Source organism: Coturnix japonica, chromosome 3 (genome assembly GCF_001577835.2).
Source record: "Coturnix japonica isolate 7356 chromosome 3, Coturnix japonica 2.1, whole genome shotgun sequence".
NCBI lineage: Eukaryota > Metazoa > Chordata > Aves > Galliformes > Phasianidae > Coturnix > Coturnix japonica.
The window spans coordinates 52,203,997-52,223,231 of record NC_029518.1 but is presented as its reverse complement, the minus strand read 5'-3'; the positions used below and the strand labels follow the sequence as shown (position 1 = coordinate 52,223,231).

General features: G+C 37.2%; 1 protein-coding gene and 1 long non-coding RNA gene across 25 annotated transcripts in view; one reads left to right on the top strand and one right to left on the bottom strand.

The window, feature by feature from the left end:
* On the top strand, positions 1–7,163 carry LOC107311720. Its single transcript, XR_001554205.2, has 2 exons — positions 1–265; positions 2,265–7,163. It is a non-coding gene; the product is annotated as an uncharacterized LOC107311720 (long non-coding RNA).
* Positions 7,164–8,372: 1,209 nt separating this feature from the next.
* Positions 8,373–19,235, bottom strand: part of EPB41L2 (erythrocyte membrane protein band 4.1 like 2) — a 93,895-nt gene continuing 83,032 nt past the window's right edge. For 19 of the 24 annotated variants that reach the window (XM_015858477.2, XM_015858474.2, XM_015858476.2 and 16 more), the window contains 6 exons: positions 18,489–19,046; positions 16,831–16,953; positions 16,233–16,331; positions 15,166–15,246; positions 13,074–13,212; positions 8,373–9,642 (listed from right to left, as the gene is read on the bottom strand). In XM_015858477.2, the coding sequence (XP_015713963.1) occupies positions 13,105–13,212; positions 15,166–15,246; positions 16,233–16,331; positions 16,831–16,953; positions 18,489–19,046 (969 nt within the window). In that variant the 3' untranslated portion in view covers positions 8,373–9,642; positions 13,074–13,104. The remainder of the gene's footprint in view (positions 9,643–13,073; positions 13,213–15,165; positions 15,247–16,232; positions 16,332–16,830; positions 16,954–18,488; positions 19,047–19,235) is intronic. The other 5 variants (XM_015858492.2, XM_015858493.2, XM_015858494.2 and 2 more) reach the window with 1 other exon arrangement.

Sequence of the window (19,235 nt, the reverse complement as noted above, 5' to 3'; positions counted from 1 at the left end):
AGTCCAGAAAGTGATAATGGTCTGAGCAAAGGGTAGAATGTGGACACAGAAATAAAGGAAGAAAGCAGGATAAAATAGGCTCTACACTTAGAGATCTGAAGGAACTTATTCAGTTAGGCTGCTGCAGAAGAAATGAGCATGATTTACATAATTTCAGTGTTTGCAAGGGAGCTGCCTGGATACTTTATCTTTGTCTGTATCTTCATGCCAGTGACTTTACTCCTACTGCTGCTGATTGCCTATTTCAGGATCCAGCTATCAAAAGGTGAGTCAGAATTTGGGCAGAAAGAGTGGGTAGGCAGACAAAACTTCTCATTTAACAGCTTGCTTTCAGGCTTGTACTATCAACTAAACTGAAGAGAACAGTGGTGGTAATTTTCTGAAGCTGTATGCATTTTAGGTCATTTTACAATTTGAAAAATACTGTAAGAATGTGTTTAGAATTTGGATTCAATCCTCACTTAAAGCTCCGTAGTTTTGTCTATGCCGAGGCCTTTCACAGAGTGTTCATATCAGAACTCATCCTGTTTTTCCTTCAGCCCTTTCAAAATCCTTTCCTCCAGACACTGGGCTAAGCTTGTTCCTGAAATTAGCTGCATTTTGACCTTTCCTCCTCAGAGAGTGTTGGAGGAGATAAGATTATATCCTAGATTCCCTCAGTAAACTTCACGTGTTTCTTGGTATAGCTCAATGTAAATCCCGTGTAGGATAAACATTCATGAGGCAGGTACTGTGGGTTGCAGATCCAGCAGCTCCCCATGATCTCAAATGTGGACTTGGTTAAGTCAATCCTGACAACAAGGCTCTGCAGGCAAATCAAGACCAGGCAACAGCTAGACATCAGCTGCTAGGAAACAATACTGAGATAACACTGCACTCATTTTTACATGGCATTTCTCTTGCTTTCCTATTCCAGCAGAGACTGAGAGAAATATGAAAAGGAGATGGGCTACAGATCCCATAGGCTTCGGTATTTTGCTAAGGTTCAGAAAATATTTTCATTAGATAAAACATCTGGAAAACCTCATAGACATTCCTGGTCGTGCTGTGTGATCAGTCACTGAAACAGCCTGGCCATTAGCTCTGGATCATAATTTCCTAAATTTTCTGAGAATAACAATCAAGTTTTCAAGAGAGAGATGAATGATTCGGCTGGCAAACTAATTCAACAGAGGAATATTTCTTCCTTCTCCTTTTCTTAGATAGAAGGATGAAAGATACCCCTGACTGTTCAGCGACCCAGAGAAGGAAATTCTCACAGGTTTCCTGGGTGGGATCATCAGCAGGGTGGGAAATGAATTCCTATCTGCCTAATCTGCCTTGTTCTGAAAAAGCAAGCATATAGGAGTCAAGATTTTGTTTCTATTCTGTTTGTACCACAAGCAGTATAGGGATGATCACACCAATGATAAAGGCTGTCATGACACAGTCACAGTAAAACCGAAAGCAAATATTCAGAAGACACTAACTAGTACTCTTCTTTGCACTGGGTTCAGTCCCACTATGTGCAGATTTAGGCACCACCACATAGAAAGGATATAAAAGTATTATAGAGCATCCAAAGGAGGGCAGCCAGTATTTTGAAGGGCTGAGAGGGCAAGACATGTGAGGAGCAGCTGAGGTCCCTTGGTTTGTTCAGCCAAAGGAAGAGGAGGCTGAGGCCTATAACTCCTCATGAGGGGAGCAGAGGGGCAGTACTGAATTCTGCCCTTTGGTGACAGTAAAAGGACCCAAGGGAATGGTGTGGAGTTGTGTTAGGGGAGGGTCAGGATGTTTCTAGGAACAGGTTCTTCACCAGAAGGTAGTGGGCATGGAACAGACTGCCCAGGGCAGAGAGGACAGCCCCAAGCTGCTGGAGTTCAAGCAGCATTTGTACAATAGTCTCAGACATAGGGTTTGAATCTTGAGTGGTCCCATGTTGAGCCACAAGTTAGACCGAGAGATCTCTGTATGTTCCCTCTATCTCAGGATATACTGCTTCTATGCTCTTACTGTAGTCATTGAAGGATTTAATTCTGACCAAAAGGTGGTAGAGGCAAATGAGAATTGTGTATTTCTTTCAGTGTCAACAGAGTTTATGTCAGAGATTCATTGGAAATAGGTATGGTCACTGTTTTGCATTCAGAAGTCTTAAAGAAACATGTAAGCCAATAGTAATGTGCCACTCATGCATCTTCAATCTGATAAGCTTCTACCAATAAACGCTAGCTTTTTTCCTTCTAAAAATTCATCTGAAGTATATTTTATTGTTGCTTATTTTCCAGTTGATAAGGAGCTGGCCATGCTGTATGATCCTGGAAACACCCTCCCAAATTATGATGTTGATCAGCAGAAACCGTGGAGATCTCGGAAACAAGCAAACAAATACTGAAATTAAATGACATTAAAGGGAGCCTCAAGCCTCAGGATATAAGGTTACAACCACTGCTCAGCTCTTCAGGCTTAAAAATAACCAGCTGTAGATAAATAACATAGAGGAGAACAAAATGGATAGAAGCTATTGGTATGCTGTACAAGTAAAGCAGCTGCTGCTATTCTAAAAGACCTCATAGCAGTTTTTCTCTCTCACCTGTGGCCAAGTGATCAGTACTTTCATCAGCTCATCAGACACCAGAGACCTCCTGCAATCTACTGCATCATTTTGTTTATGTGGTGCAGGATTTGGTGGGACAGAAAGCACCTTGCTCACCACTCTTTCACCAGCCTACAGAGAAGGACATTCAATATTTAACAAGCTCCTGGGAGAGCTGAGCTACATATACAATGCAAGCAGTCTTATTAAATTGAAAATGCAAAAATAGCAAGTTCATACAAAGCAATGACACCTAGAAATTAAGAAGGGTGATGGTGGGGAACCGACTTATGTTTATCAGCTTGTATACTTTGTGTAAGATCGTAGGTTTTCTAAAGTATGTAAACAAAATATGACAGTGATGGGAAACAGAAGGACACCACTGATCTCACCAAAGTTTGAAATAATGGAATGCTGCAATCAGTATTTTTCTGTTATCACTTTATTCTGAGGACAATTATTGAATAAATGAATAAATTCTTACAAAAATTAATGAAAAAAAACAAAAAATTCTCTAAGTATGGCCATGTGTGTCTCACATACTCAGAAATCTCCCTCCCCCTCCTGGGAGAATAATGCTCTAAAGGCAGTTCTTAAATCAGAAATATGCACTCTATCACCCAGTTGTTAAACAGACCTTACTTTCACAACATCAAATTGATATACTCAGGACGTTAAGGTGTGCATTCTTACTTACATCTCTGACCCAGGCTTTTACATTACCTAGCAGATATAGAGCAACACAGTCCAAAGTTGAGTATACTTTTCTTGAAACCTAGTGCATCCAAGACTATAAAGGCAGAGAGTCTCAAAAGCTGTCAGTATTGGCCTGCTCCTACCTTTAACAAACTGCTGTTAAGCACTGGCACCAAGTAGCCAAAATAACACTGCTTTCCTTGAAAGACGCATCCTGACCCCATGAAAACGGTAATGATGAAAAAAAGTGATGACGTGTTTAATGCTTCTAAACTTGAATTTATGTCATTAGATATTTAATGTTCAGTAAAGATAAATCAAGATAGTTAACACAGCGACAGTAATGTATTTATGAATACTTACGTGACACAAAGCTTGAGAGCATAAGGTGTAACACAAATATTCTTAAGAATGCCATTAACTCATAAAACTACTACTGACAGTGTAAAGAACAGTCATCTCAAAGGACCTACATTAAAAGCCTGTCTCTTGGTCACACAGATAATGACATCTTCAGCATCAGTGCTCCTGTAAGGTGAAGATGAAACAACATACCTCAGTCAGTAGAGATCCTAAAGTTAGAGGCAGGTATGCTGTCTGAGGAGAGAGATCTGAAAGTTTGATTCTAATGATTTGCTTACAAAAACAGAGAGAGTAGCAGCTTCAAGGAGGGAGGACACCTTCCAGTTTCGGGGATTAGTCCCTGCTGCACTCCTCATTCCATGTATCTCTTGGCAGGGAAAGACGGTCTATCTGGTAGAAGTGGTTCATAGGCAGTATTCAACACACAGGTCACTTCTGAGATCTCGGATTGCAAATGATGTAAGGTCAGAAACAGTCTTTGTCCCTTGCATGGATACAGAATAAGAACCATATCCTGCTTGGAGTCCTTACTCAGTGCCCCTCACCACAGGTTGCACTGAAAACACTTGATGGGAAACATTTATTTATTTTTGACAGAGAAAAATCATGCTTAGAGATTATGGATAATTGAAAATGCAAATGGTTCCACGTCTTCTGCAGTAGGATATTCATAGAGACCAGGTTCTTCCGCATTATGCATATGTCAGTCCTACCCAAAATTGTTATTTTACATTTAAAAAACGTGCTGCTGGCACAAAAGCAGTGACAAATGCCAAAAACACAGATTAAAGCAATTGTACCCTCTCCAGCGCAACTCTTTAATTTCAGATACCCATTCCCACATCACTCAAAGAATGACTTGCCTAGACGACAAATAAAGATACAGAATCAAAGTTTAGTAAGCGTTTTTACAACACAAAATTTTGTTGATTTCACAAAATGCCAGGTATAAAATATTATACAGACAGATAGATAGATAGATATCACTGCTGAAGAGTGCTTTTCTGTAAAATGGCATTAGAGCTACTGAGAAAAATATTTTAGAGATATTAAATAAGGATTATAACAGAAAACCACTAGATCCTTCACCACAACTTCTGATTAACATGTAGGAGGATCTGTCATTTGGGACTCAGTAACAAGCCATGAATGTCTCCAGGTCTTAATGTCCTTAATACCATTACTGAATCGTGTCAAGAACCACCTGCTTTCATGCTACTGGCATGGAGAACATTATGATATCTTTGTTTCTCTGAGAATTGAAAAGTATGCATTTAAGCATCACTACAGTGCAAAATCTTTAAGAAGCAAATAGCAAATGCATAGAACAAAAATCTGCTGAGGCAGATAAAAGAAATACAACAATAAGTCTTTGAAAAATGATGAAAACTGTAAGAGTATTTAGGAAAAGTACTACTTCCTAGTACAGCACTTACTCTTTTGTTATACACATCCCTAGGCAATAAACAGTAGCAGGATTCTGAGTTAGTCATTTAGTCATTCATATACACACACCTCCAAAAATATCACTGGATTTCCTTCATGCTAAACTGAATAAGCTAACGCTACAGAAGCATTAGCAATACTGCTAATACCTACATTTTACAAATATTACTAATCCAAATGTATGGTTTCCCAAGTGTAATATAAGAAAGGAAAAAAGAAAGTGGAATCAAGGAAAAATACAACAAAGCAGCCTGAAAAATCAAAACAGTTTCAAACCTGGAGCGGTGTCAGGTCCTCAGTGTGGGATACCAGCTGCTCCAGGTAGCCCATGTTCATTGCAAACGTACCTAAAATCTAAGAAGCTCTTGGTGTGTCCTGGTCAAGGGTACAGTTAATTGTCACTCTGATCTCTATTATTATATTTTATTCCATCTAGATAATTTCTTCTGTAGCTAAACTAAAAGTTGCTGCTCAGCCTAAGTTGATAAGAAGAATGTGTCAGAAAACAGAACTGTGGAGAGGATTATTCTGGAAGTGATTGAAAAACACCCAAAAGACAATGAGGTCATTAATTGCAGCCAGCATGAGTTCATAAGGGGAAAGTCCAGTTAAACTAAATCTTTTATCAAAAGGTTACCCATTTAGTCCACAAAGGGAAGCCTGGTGATGTAATCTTTTAGACTTTCAGTGAGGTTTCATTACAGTTTCTCACAGTATCCTTCTGGAGAAAATATCCAGAATACAGCTAGACAAAAACACAGTGGTGAACTCAAAGAGTTCTAGTAAATGGGATTACATCAGACTGGTAGCCTGTCACCAATGGAGTTGTCCAGGGCTCCATTTTAGTGCCAGTTCTCTTCAGCATTTTCATTAATGACTTGAATACACAACTTCAAGGCATACTTAGTAAGTTTGTGGAAAACAAATTGTACAGAGCCGCTGACTCCCTCAAGGGCAGAGAGGCTGGACAGTCAACCACATGAAGTGCAATGAGAGCAAGTGTCAGATACTGCACACGGGACACAGAAACCCTGAATGTAGGTATAGACTTGGGGGTGAGAGGCTGGAGTACAGTCCTGCAGGAGCCGATCTGGTGACTCTGGTTGACAAGAAGTTGTATTTGAAACAGCAGTGTGCACTGGCAGCCAGAGAGCCAACCATATTCTGGAGTGCATCAGGCCCAGAGCTGCCATCCTGGCAGTGGGAGGGATTATCCCACTGTGCAGTCCCACCTCAAGCCATGTGCATAGGTTTGAGTGCCACAAATAAAAAGCACATAAAAGCATTACAGAGCATTCAAAGGAGGGCAGCAAGCATGCTAAGGAGTCTGAAGGACAAAACATGAGGAGCAGTTAAGATCTCTTGGTTTCCTCAGCTCAGAGCAGAGGAGGCTGAGGAAAGACCTCATGTCAGCCTGCAGCTCCTGATGAGGGGAGTGGAGGGGCAGCACTGATCTCTGCTCTCCGTGACAGAGACTGGGCCGAGGGAACAGCATGGAGCTGTGTCAGGGGAGGGGCGGATGGGGGTTTGGGGCAGGGTCTGTACCACAGGGCGGTGGGCATGGAACAGGCTGCACAGGACAGTGGGCATGGCCTTAAGTGCCAGAGTTCAGCACTTTCAGACATAGGATCTGAAATTTGGATGGTCCTGCATGGAGCCAGGGGTTGGACTCAATGATCCCTGTGGGTCTCTTCCAGTTTGGGATATTCGATGAAACACTATTGCAACTGCTTACTGCGTTGAGCAATATCTACATATTTAAACTACCTGTTGAGAGAGTTGCTTGCTTGCCCTTTATGAAGCCTTAATCTAGCAAACAATCTGGAGTACAATTCTAACATTTATTTTTGAACCCTCATGTGATTTATTAAGTGTTCCAGTATAGAAAGCACGTGAATCACTTCTCTCTAACAGTATTTAAGTAGAATTATTTACTCAAATATCTCCTCCAGATTTTCATGAAATGGTCCTACAATTGTATGTGAAATCAGGTAGGTATTGAAAAGGCAGATTGAGAGATGTCTTGAGAACAATTTCTTCTGTTGCATTTTGAAGTTTTTGCTATGGAAATGTAAAAAACAAAAAAGTAGCAATGAAAACAAATCAGAATTGCACAGTTTTCCAGAGCATTTAAATAAATGCACACAACCAGAATATCTAAAACATCATTACTTTTACAGCTTATCACACTTGGAGCCTAAGCTTATCTGCATGACAAAGGCTGTTTAATTAGTTCATGTTTAATCAATGAAAGTGATAGCTGTGCACAAGCTATGCTGACCGGAAAACAGTATTAATTTTTCCCTAGCAAAAGGTTCTGATTGGTATCTGAAAAAATACAGCTTTTAAGGATTAAGTACAATTGCAAGTAAAAACCCACAACTATTGATCTAGAGCCTAACAAACTGTAAAGATCCAACTCAATAAGGAATTGAAAAAATGCTCTATCTTCAACTCAAAGAAGCCCTGCAACTAATATTAGGGCATCAAAAATACCTCTAAGATGGTACAGAGCTGCTGCTTATATACATTTTGTGTAAATCCACAAAGACATCCCCTTAAATGCACATATTGCCATTTTGACCTCCTCTTACCTATCCAAAACTTGCTGCTCTCTTGACAGTCTCCTTACTTATGCATAGCGTTGTTCTAGTGTTCTTAAGTTACTAGGTTAGACAAGGTTCTCTTTTTTAAAGTCAATTTGTTTTTTGAAGAAAAACATAGAACTGTTATCTGCTATATCGGAATGCAATTAAGAACACCTGTATGTACATAAAAATATCAACATCTTGGCTACTGTTATATTATATTGTCTAAATTATCCAGAGCCAAAACTAGAAGGGATTTCAGTTAATCAAGCATGCTGACAACAGATGGCAGCAATCTAAACTGAGAACAGCACCAAAAATACATTGCTCAGAAAGTGAGAAAAAAAAAAGTACTGAGAGGTTTTATGATTTGTTTTGTTACTTTAAAGTCACAGTACATCCTAACTCGATTAACTCAGTAGAACAGCTGGCAGAGTGGGGCATTTTAACTTGAGTAGTGCTGTCCAAATCTCGCTTTTAAGATTTCTTCTACAAATCACAAACTGAGATACAAATTGGAAAACACTTAAAGAAACACACTGATAGCTTAATAGAAGGCAGATAAGTGTGCTAATCTTCAATAAAGCCTGGAATCTATCTGTACTAATCCCTAATACTTCAGGTTCTTTAGTTTCTAGAATATTATTTCAAAATTGATACGCTCGTGTTAAATATTCACCAAATGCAGGCTTGAGCGCCAATAGTCATACAGAGAATAAACAACTTTATTTTATAACAGAATTACAGGAAGCAAAAATATCACTTAATACAACTTCAAGCTGCTATAAATCTAATTTGGCATTTTAACTATACACAGAGTCAAACAGCAAAACAAAGACAAAACAAAAACAACCCCAAAAACAAACAACCCCCCAAGAACTAAATAAAAATGAAATCCAAAATAATTAACAGGTTTTCTCAATGGCAGTCTCAAATGATGGTAGCCTTACTACTTTATGAATGGAATCCACCCCATACTTTTGCTGAGTGTCCTAAAAACCTGCGTTAACCATTAGACAAAGTATCTGAAACATATACCTTCTCAATAACAAATGTCAGTTCTAACATGTAGGCAGTGAGGTTTAATAGAAAGCAAGCATTCTACACGTATATTCAAATAATGGAAGTGTTGAAGTTTGGACACAGTAAGAAAAAAAGCACTAAGGTTTTAAGCTGCCTAGATCTCTTGTTGGGAGAAGGCATTTTGATATTCCTTCTCTCCCTATCTGGAATGTTGCAGACAGCAAAACGTCTACAAGAAGTTGAGTATTGGCACCAAAGTGCAAAGAGAACACAGTGCTGAGTCAAGAGATTTCTTCGTAACTCCTTCTCCTCTACAGTCTGCCACACCATTTCTGCCCCACAGAGAGGAGAATCTTAGAACAGAAAGAGTTACAGGAGATACCAGTATAAAATTTATCCAAAGAAATATATATTTTCAAATTTTAGGAAAGGTTGTATTTTTATAAAAAAAAAACCAAAAAAGTTTGTTATATGAAACCATATATTTACCTGAATAATCTGGGGAAAAAAAAAAAAAAAAATCTGAAAATTACTCCAGAAAGAGATTTCATTTGAAATATTTGGGAAAAAAACTACACCTAAAATAGTTAAGATCCCCTTTTCTGCACAATTACCACCTGCTCCAGTGAACAGTGCTTTCCAGACCCCTGCTTTTGTTCACTTTCATATTCAAGAATCAGCTTCAAAAATGCAAATATTTGTGAAAAAGAAGATCATGCCCTCTACAGTGTCATTAAAAAAAACTAAGCTGGTTAGGAAGTGGTTATAAAAAAAAAACACAAGAAAGCTTGTAAGGGATTATAGGCCAAAGATGTTAAAATTGAGTTTGGTATTGGCAACTCGTTCTTAAACTTCTGATCTTCATTGCTAGGCTTGGTACACAGTTGAGTAGTGATGACTTGGAATGATGACAGTTCTTCAAGGTTATGATCATGGCCAGCATAATTTTTGTTTCTGGAAGAAAAAGGAAGGGGAAGATTACATAAGCATGCATAGCAGATGATGGGGCATTTGCACAGCATGAGATTCAAGAAGTCATTTTTCCCATATCAGTTATTTTGGGGGAGGGTTATTTCACAAAATAAAGAGTATTGCATGAACTGAAACCTCCTTTGGCCCTAATTGGACAGCAATTCAGTTTCTATCAACGCTTTTCTTGCTTTAGTCTATTTTTCCCTCCTCAAAATTTTCATGTCCTAGTGCATAAAGAGAAATGAAGATATTTGCTCAATGAATAACCCTTAAGACTAGAACATCTTTCACTTTCATTAGAGAAATTAAGCCTAAATTAAAAAAAACAAAACAAAACACTTTAATAGTTGTTGTCAGGGCAAAGTTAAGTAAATAAATAAATAATATGGATTCATGGTGTGATTCAATTGCCTAAATACAATTGTCTAAATGTACTTCCACATCTGGCCCTCACTTGGTGAAGAAGGATGTAAGTCTTCTGACAGCCTGCACTGCAGACACATTTACGGCACTTCATGTAACTGAAGTTTTTCTGAACATTTAACTTAAAGGCTTACAAAGTTGTAAAGCAATTGGCAAACTCTAATATATTTCAACCACCACTGTACAAGGTATGTATTACTCAAACAAGTGAAGCACACCCTCAAGACACAGAAACAATTCTTTGAGTTTCTGTTCTCAATAAACTTTTACCAAGTAGTAGAATATTTGATTAAAGAACAGTGTCAAGTTTGCAGTTGGTCACTAATGCAGAAATACAGGGAAAATCTGTGCAGACTATTTCTCCCTTCCATGATTAAGTAAGTCCTTCCAAAAGAGATTCTACAGTTACTTATATTGGACAGATTTTGTTGAACACTGATTTGCAAGGCAATTTTGTGGACTGAGACAGTGTGAAACATTTGGCACATTCTACATAGATATAACAAAAGAAGCAGTCCCCACTCCCAAAATCCTTAAATTCATGCTGAATAGTAAGTATAGTATGCAGTGCAATACTATAACAACAAATCCTTAAAAATCAAAATGATTTGTTCTGCTCTCTCAGTGCATTTTTCTACCTTAGATCCTTCTATAAAATACTGAAAAAACAGTGTGTGGGTTCAGCACTGCTGTGTACCAAGGGGGTAATGAAGTTACCTAGAACACAGACATTTCCTTACTGCAAACTAACAGCTTGCAAAAATGGTGTGGATTTTTCAAATCCTTCTGGGACATGTGTAACATTTCTACAGTATTACTATCTCACAGTTAGTGCAGCTCCATGACTGTTGGGTTTTCAAAAGAAAGCTGGAGCATACACGCTCATTGTTTCTCATGTCCCTAAGCAGCAAAGCTACAAGGCAAATCCTGGTGAACGCCAAGAAAAGTTAGTGAAACAACTGCACAGCTCCTCATTTAGTGACTTGTTCCCAAGCATACCAAATATCTCAACAAAACAATATACTCCTCTCCACTATCACCCAGAAACCCCAAATCCCACAGCACAGTACTAGATTGGCAGCCTTTCAGTCCATTCCTTTCCAGTCTGAATCACCTTTATTATACATAGCAAATGAAGACAAATGTTTTGAGGAACAGCAGAGTGCATTTTTAGTTACTGACAGCTGGAGTTGTCTGAGAGCATTGCAACTTTTGAAGATATTTCTAGAAAGGTCAGAACTCTTCTATATCCACCAAAAGACAACCTTTTGTTATTTCCAGTTTTTAACAATAACAATTTTTATCAATAACAGTATTTAACAGTGTCCCAGTGATGGGACATTCACCCAGTACTTCCAAATCTGACCCATACTGCTTTCGGTTTGCAGAAGTTAAAAGCAAAACTTACTCATTCCTTTTTGAAATACACATTAACCTAACCAACACTGAAGATGTTTTAAAGAGGGCAGCTCAAACTTGCTCCATTCTCACAAAGCCTCCAGATTCTCAGAAAGCTTAAAGAAGAACCAGTCAAAATTTATGAAGTCACATTACCAAGAAAAAACAACCTGACCCTTCTCATTCAAGTGCAATCTGCAGGAGGCCAGAAAAGGCAACTGGAACCCTCTCATTCAATAGTAAAGGTCCACATGCATGAAGAGAACCTGAAGCGCTCTTCTGAAGGACACAACCACTTTATAAATTACCAAGGCAAGAATCAAAGCAACTTTAAAATACAAGACAAATTTCTTTTACTGGCTCTCCCTACATTAACAGAGTTTTCCCACATGAGAATGGCCAGCAACCGCTCTGCTCTGCTAAATATGGAGATTAACCAGTAAAAACTGAGAATTCTACTCCAAAATAAAGGATTAAAATAGCGCTGTTTACTTTTTGCTTATTTTTAAATTTCTCTCATTGTGATTTACTCCTTCCAACCTGTATCTTTTAAGTTGACGCTACAGTAAACACAACCTATCAAGTTCAGAAACACTGAAGCTTCAGTTTTCATGATACCCATTAGTGTGACAAAGCTGAAGAAACTTGAAGCAAAGCTGGTACTGAGCTTCACAGCATTTGCTTATTACCAGTGAAACAGAGGGTTTTACCCAGCTTCTCATTGTGATCTTTCCACTGAAAAAATCCAGTACAGCATTTCTTTTCATCCCCACAGCTTTGTTATTAGTGACAAAAATATTGCTTTCTTTTGCATGTATAAAATTTGAGCACTTTGGTGGCACTGTGAATTCTGCTGATTACCAAAGCAATTTTTTTGTAAGGAAAACTACCACAGTTTTGACCCTGGCCATTATGGTCTATTTGACTGTAACTGATTCTTGGAAATAGCTCAGAGTGACTGGTTGGTCCAGGCCTATTTTTCTAAAATAAATATTTTAGCATAATAAAACTTACAGAACATCCAATGAAAGTACAGTTATTGGTATATGACAGGCATTACACTTATGAGTAAAGAAAACAACCTTCTATTTATTAACTTCATTCATACTTAGATACAGTGAAAACCAGCTGTCTTAACTAAGACGTTTTAATTTATCTAAAGATATGTTGAACTGTGGGCAATTTCTCTATTGATAACTGCAGTTTTCCTACTAAATAAGCAAAATGTAAGGCAAGGGCTGCAACTGGACATTTCCATTGTAGCACAAACAGAAAAAAACCACTTAATCTTTGTGCTTTGCAGAAGCCCAAACTCCCTTTAATGTGAAAACCACATGCTGAGCAAGTACCATAGGAAATACCACGAGAGCACTATGAGAAACCTGGGAGACATTTAAAAGAAAATGTGAATTTAATATCAGATTAGGCTATAAAATAAAACTTACATTAACTGTCTTCAACTAATGCCCATTTAAATTCAGCATTTCATAATATATAGCAAATACTGTATTTTTTTTTTCCAAGTCAACTTATTAGACAATGCAGTGGAAAATACAGATAGAAACTGCAGCATAATTTTATTAAAAGTTTACCTGAAATGTTTGCTTGAGGGCATTTTAGGTTTTAGTCTTCATCTTCCTCAGCAAGTTCAGTTTCTTTATGTACCACTACTTTGGTCACTGACATGTCAGGGTGCTGTTCTTTGGCTTCTTTGATTGCCTGTGCCAGAGCCTGCCAACACATTCAAAATACATAGCTTAACAACAGAAAGAAGCATTGAAGAATGGGCCCTAAGGGACCAGGGAATAGGACCAAGGCCTTAAGGGACCTGAGAATGGGTGTGCAGCATCAGCAATTTCAGGAATAATTATTCATAAGTCTACAATTCCTAAACATGAGAAGGCTTGGGAAGAAAACAAAACCAAAGAAACAGAAAACAACTACAAAACACACTAAAATAATGGCTTCAAAAATTTAACACTGATTTCAGCAAGTAGCACATAACCATGAAGTCCTCCCTGTAATGTTTCCATCTCAATTTAGAAGACATACAGTACTTTATATAGGAAGTTCCACAACTTTTACAACAGACCAGGCAAATAAAGACAAAGTAAAGATGGCCCTATTAAGAGAACACACCTGCACCACATGCATTATTGATGTTTGCTCATGTGATAATCTTACAAATCCGTAACTGTTTGTAACTTTGTACTTTGCAGCATTCCAAATGTAACTTACGCTTTACAAACAACAACTTAAAAGAAAGGAACTGCTGAAACTTAAGAGTCACTTGATGATCAATCTTGATTAACAGTGAATAAACTTTTACCTCTTTTGGGGCCTCTAATTCTTAAATTAGAAGTGCTAGTAACACTTCTATTCTGAAGCTCAAAACTAAAATATTCTTCTCCTATCAATAATTGTTTTGGCAATGCAAGGGGCAAGAAGACAAAACAGTTTGTGCTTCTCCTATATTTACTGAGGAAATTGCAGTAGAGATTTCTTAAATTTCTGAAGAGCTGCTCACTGCTTTACATTCCAGTGATTAAATATATATAAATAATAATTTCATTTATTTTGCTCCATTAACTACTTATCTCAAAACAAAGAATGGCTTGGAAAATGGTTTTAGTAAAGGCACTGCCTAGTATACTAAAAGTATGGTGTGACCTTTTCAGATGTCACAAGAGAATTGAGCAAAGGCAGACAAGAGCAATGCCTAATGCTGAACAACCCTATCATTTAATTACAAGTTTCAAGAGGAGCTTGAACTTGTCAAGAGTCACTTTCTAGCTGCAGATCAAAATCTGAAATTAAATTCCCTGAAAGCTCTCCCTGTATTATACTAAGAAGTTAAATTAAATTCTGTTGAGCTGTGCAGCTTTCATAAAGTTAGAATTGGATTCACTACAACTTTATATATAAGGTAGTTTTTCTATCTGTATTATGCAGTGACTATTGATTGACTTTCTCATTGTAGTTTCTTAGAAAAAAAAAAAAGTGTAATAGTCTCTACAAAGAATAGATAATCACAGTTCTTTCTCAATTCTTTTAGCGTATTTCTTAAATTCAATCTTCTTAATTGGACAGATAGAATTAATTTTAACCTTTATTTCCAAGGCACCATAAAACAAAACTGCTTTGGTTCTAATAGAGATCAGAAGCACCTATATAAGATGCCTGCAGATCAATATATATATACATATATTGTACATAATTCTGAAAATAGAAGCAAAAAACTATTTTACACATTGAGGACTTTATGCCTTGATATATTTCAAAGCTTTTAGTTGAGTTCCACATTTAGATGTTGCTGACACAAAAAGTAGAGACTCCTATCAATCTAGATTAATGTATCAAAATAGATTACTTTAGTCATGCTTTTCTTTCCAAATGACAAAAGCAGCACTAAGCAAATTGGGTCTCTTTGAAAATAACCAATCCCTTTAAAAACCTACTCACATGACCTATAATGCAAAGTTACAAATGCTTTTATCTCAGTCATATTCCATTCACTTAATACCAGAGCTTAAAAAAATCAGCTGCTATCAACAATCTCAAGATCTTTTTATATCTTCACAAAGTAGTTCTCTACCTTTCTTCTATTTTGGTTTTTTTGAAACATTTTTTAGATCTCACTGAACTACTGGTAAGATACCAGCTGCTAATAGTATAGATACCCACCTCATCATGGTCAATATCTGCATCTCCAGTAATGACAATTCGTTTCTCAATTCTTGTTTCTGATACACCACCTTTAACCATCTACAGAAGGCACAAAAACCAAGGAAGTATCTTAGTGTAATTAGTCCTTACAGCCACAAGGATTTATAGAATCATAGAATCACCAAGGCTGGAAAAGACCTAAAAGATCATCCAGGCCAATCGTTCACCTATTACCAATAGCTCCCACTAAACCGCGTCCATTCCTCACATTGCTGAAGGAAATAACATCATGCTTTGTTTCTTCATTTCTCATTCTAATTTTAGCTCATACAAAAATTCTCACAAAGATAATTTTTATTTATTATGTTAAAAGTTTAAAGACAAAAGCTGGAAATACAAAATTTGTATTTTCATAAATGATGAATAAAAACAGCACTTCTGTAGTTCTATCATATTCTGGCATGAAATGGTATAGGAGACCAAAACAGATGTCATGTCCTGTTAACATTTAGTTTTCCTTTCCTTTTCAAGCATGGAATGCAGAACACATAATTCAACACCAAAATATGCCCACATAGAAGAGTAGTGGTATGATGTGTTTTCAAGTACACTGTTAACCCACCAATACAAAAGGAGGGTGAACACAGAGGCTAAGACAACATCATTTCAGCACACCCTTACAAAAGACACCATGAGCAAGGCTTCTATGGATTTGAGACAAACTGATGATGTTAACGAAGATGCAATGAGATCACACCATGTGACAAAAGAGACAAACTTAAAACTTCAGTGATGTTCACCTAACCAAACACAGAAATAAGAGTAACAGGAAATACTAAAAAATAATTCAATAATTAAATACCATGCTTTTCGCCATTCTGTTCCCAGATGTTCCTGTTCATTCATTAAGACTCTTCTGTTCAACATCTGAGTACAGAAAAACGCAACAACCCCCACATGTGCCCAGAATGAATCTAATCCACTGCAAGTCAGTTTAGCAGTTATTAAAATAAAAGAGACTTCATGTAAGACTTTTAGATTATTTTTTTTTTTTTTTAAGTTCAGAGAGAGATTATCTGTTTTACCTTTGTGATGTGTGTAGTTGTGGTAGTAGAAATTGACTCTGATGTAATTGTCTGTGCACTCAGCAGCACACCAGCACCGCTGCCAGCACTACCATCAAACTGTAAGGAGAGAAACATTTTTGCCATTTAAAAGCTTTGTTTTCAGATATTTGAATTTTTATTTTTTATTTTTAATTACTAAGCATACATTTAATCTTTAGTTCAAATTGAAAATTAAACATCAAACTTTAAATTGAAGCCATCCAAGTTTACGAAGTCTGTGCAGGCTGTTAAGGTTTATCATAGCGGAAAGTTTATGACCAAAGTTAAGTGTTTCTTTCAGAAGCAATGTTACTATTCTAACCATGTTTACAAAACTAAATGAGTTATGCATTTGCAGACAACTAAATTCTTCAATCAACAAAAATACTTTCAGAACTTTAGTAGAAATATTGTCCTATTCACACATTTCACTTCTCACAGCCAAACTACAATCTTAGTTGTCACAGAAAGTATAGTTTTTGAAAAGCATATCTTTGATTTGACTTATTTTGAGCTATAAATTACTGGAATAAAACCCAGCTTTCAAACAGTATAATAAATCACCCTACCACTGTACCTGTGGAGATTCGTATGTGATGGTTTTAGTTTCTGTTTGAACAATTGGAACTTCTTTTGTAGAGATTTCAGTTTTCTGTGTGGCATCTGAAATGGTTACCATCTCTGTTTTCACTACTGGAGGCTATGGTGCAAGAAAGAAGCAGTCAACTCAGAGGGCATAAGAAGAAAGTTTGTAAAATCGAACAACAAAGTAAAATAAATACATAAGAAGTCCAAGATTAAGATAAGCATTTGACTCTTTTTCCATTTGTAAAGCATGTAAATAAGCAAAGTGAAATGATATAATAAATGCACATACACAGCAGGAAAGTCCGATCTCCTAATAAGCCTTGCCAATATCCCACATTTCAGCCAATGGTAAATATCACAGAAGGTAACTGATAAAACCCAGTTCAAAGGTGTTTAAAATGTGTAAAGGAGCATCAGTAGGAAAAAAATCTCTGTGTAAAAGTTCCATCAAATGAGAAACCGATAGCTATCTCAGATGGATAAGCTTCACATCAGAATTAATATTGGAAAAATATCTATGTTTACTTAGTCAAATTGCAAATAACAACAAGAAATTCCAATGTAAAAGTTTAGCTTCTGAATATGCACTACTGGAACAAAAAACGACCTGGACACTTAGATTTTAAGTAAGGGAAATCCAGATGAAAAAAAGTCTTTCCCTTCCCTCAGATTCTTCCGCACACATAGAAGCCCTTCTGCCCTCTCTTCAAACAGGCTATGATTTAGGAAGCGTGTGTTGTCTGTTTCTAAAGGTCTTATAAGCTATTTTTTCAGGTCACTAGAACAACTGAGACTATGTATATAGAAGACAATGACATAAAAAGTTGTTCAAGCGTGAGTTGGGAGAAGCAACCACTAATGCAAGACAAACAAGAAAAGAAGAACACCCAACTGTTGAAAAAACCTCAGTAAAAGACCACACTCATATTACAAAGACAAGCATACTCACACTTTGTTTTTTACACTTGTTTTTTCCTCTTTTTAATGAAGGTTACCCAGTAAAGTACCCTTCAGCCTTGTCTGGTTACAATCAGGTGACTGTGACTGGAACTAACTTGCACTTCCCTAAAGAGTGTAATAGTAAAGATATGCGCATATGCTCACTGAAAGATATACTAGCTCTAGCCTGTAATTTCATAACACATCTTTAAAAAAGATGAAAAAAAAAAAAAAAGAAAAAAAAGAAAAAAAACAAGAAAAGAAGAAAATAACGGGGGGAAAAAAAGAAACTAAAATTTGGGATGGATATTTTCTAATTCCAGTTGTTAATAGGTTTCCAATTACAATTATGTGTCATGGACATGTCAAAAACAACTGACAAATAGACGAGACTTAAAACATAAGAAACACAAATAATAAATATACACTGTGTATATGCACATAAAATAAGGGGGTATAAAAAGGAGATGGCAGTCTTCGGAAGGCTTGCTTTACTGGTGACTCTCAACCAGTTGTAGCAAAAAGCCAGAAACCATAACTGAAGCAGACAGAAATTCGCTGCTCATCAGTGGTTTCCCCTTCCAAATGATCTGAATCTTGTTGGATGCTGTAACAACTGGAAGAACAGGAGAAGAAGAAAGGCAGGTACATTTTCACCCAAAGAAATCTCTCTGCTTAATCTAGTTGTCAAACTGTTCTACCATTTACCTCAGAACAACAAATTATTTGTGGTGAAACATCAATGTCAACATGAGACACATCTCCATTGAGTTTCAGCTGTTCCTCCTCCTTTTCTTCACCTAGGTCTCGCTTAATTTCCTCTGACAAATTCTTCTCCTCTGTAAGTATGGTAGTTGCGTTTTGCTGAACCAAATCTTCAGCTGCAAGTTGTATGCACTCAGCTGGTATAGTTAGCTGACTGACTTCTGGTGTGGCTTCCACATGTCGTATTTTTTCATCATGTTCTTTCCTTTTCACATCTTCCTCTTCTTCCTGTTCTTTGATGACATCCTCAGCAGCCCTGTGTTGTGGCTGGTATTCTCCCACCTCTTCATCCTCACTCTCACTACTACTGCTGCTGCTACTACTATCTGATGGCAAAGAAGAAGAGTCCTTTTTTGTCAACTGCTCCACCTCACATGTTTCCCCAGCATCAGTGGCAACTTGTATTTTCCCTTTGTTGGTTTCGTCTACGACTAGTGCTTCTTCTATCCCAACCTCTGCCTGCTTCTTCTCCTCCACTATGTCCAGAGTCTCATGTGAACTCTGCACAAAAAGACATGGATGAGGAAAAACAAAAGTAGATTATATGAATAAAATAAAGTGATGGAAACAAAATTAGCTGATGGTTGGTTCATGTCATGTAGAAGACAAAAGATGGTTGTGATGGTTAACTGAAAAGAAAGAATGAAGATGGATTGGAAGAGTTAGAGCCACATTTAACTATGGAAAAAT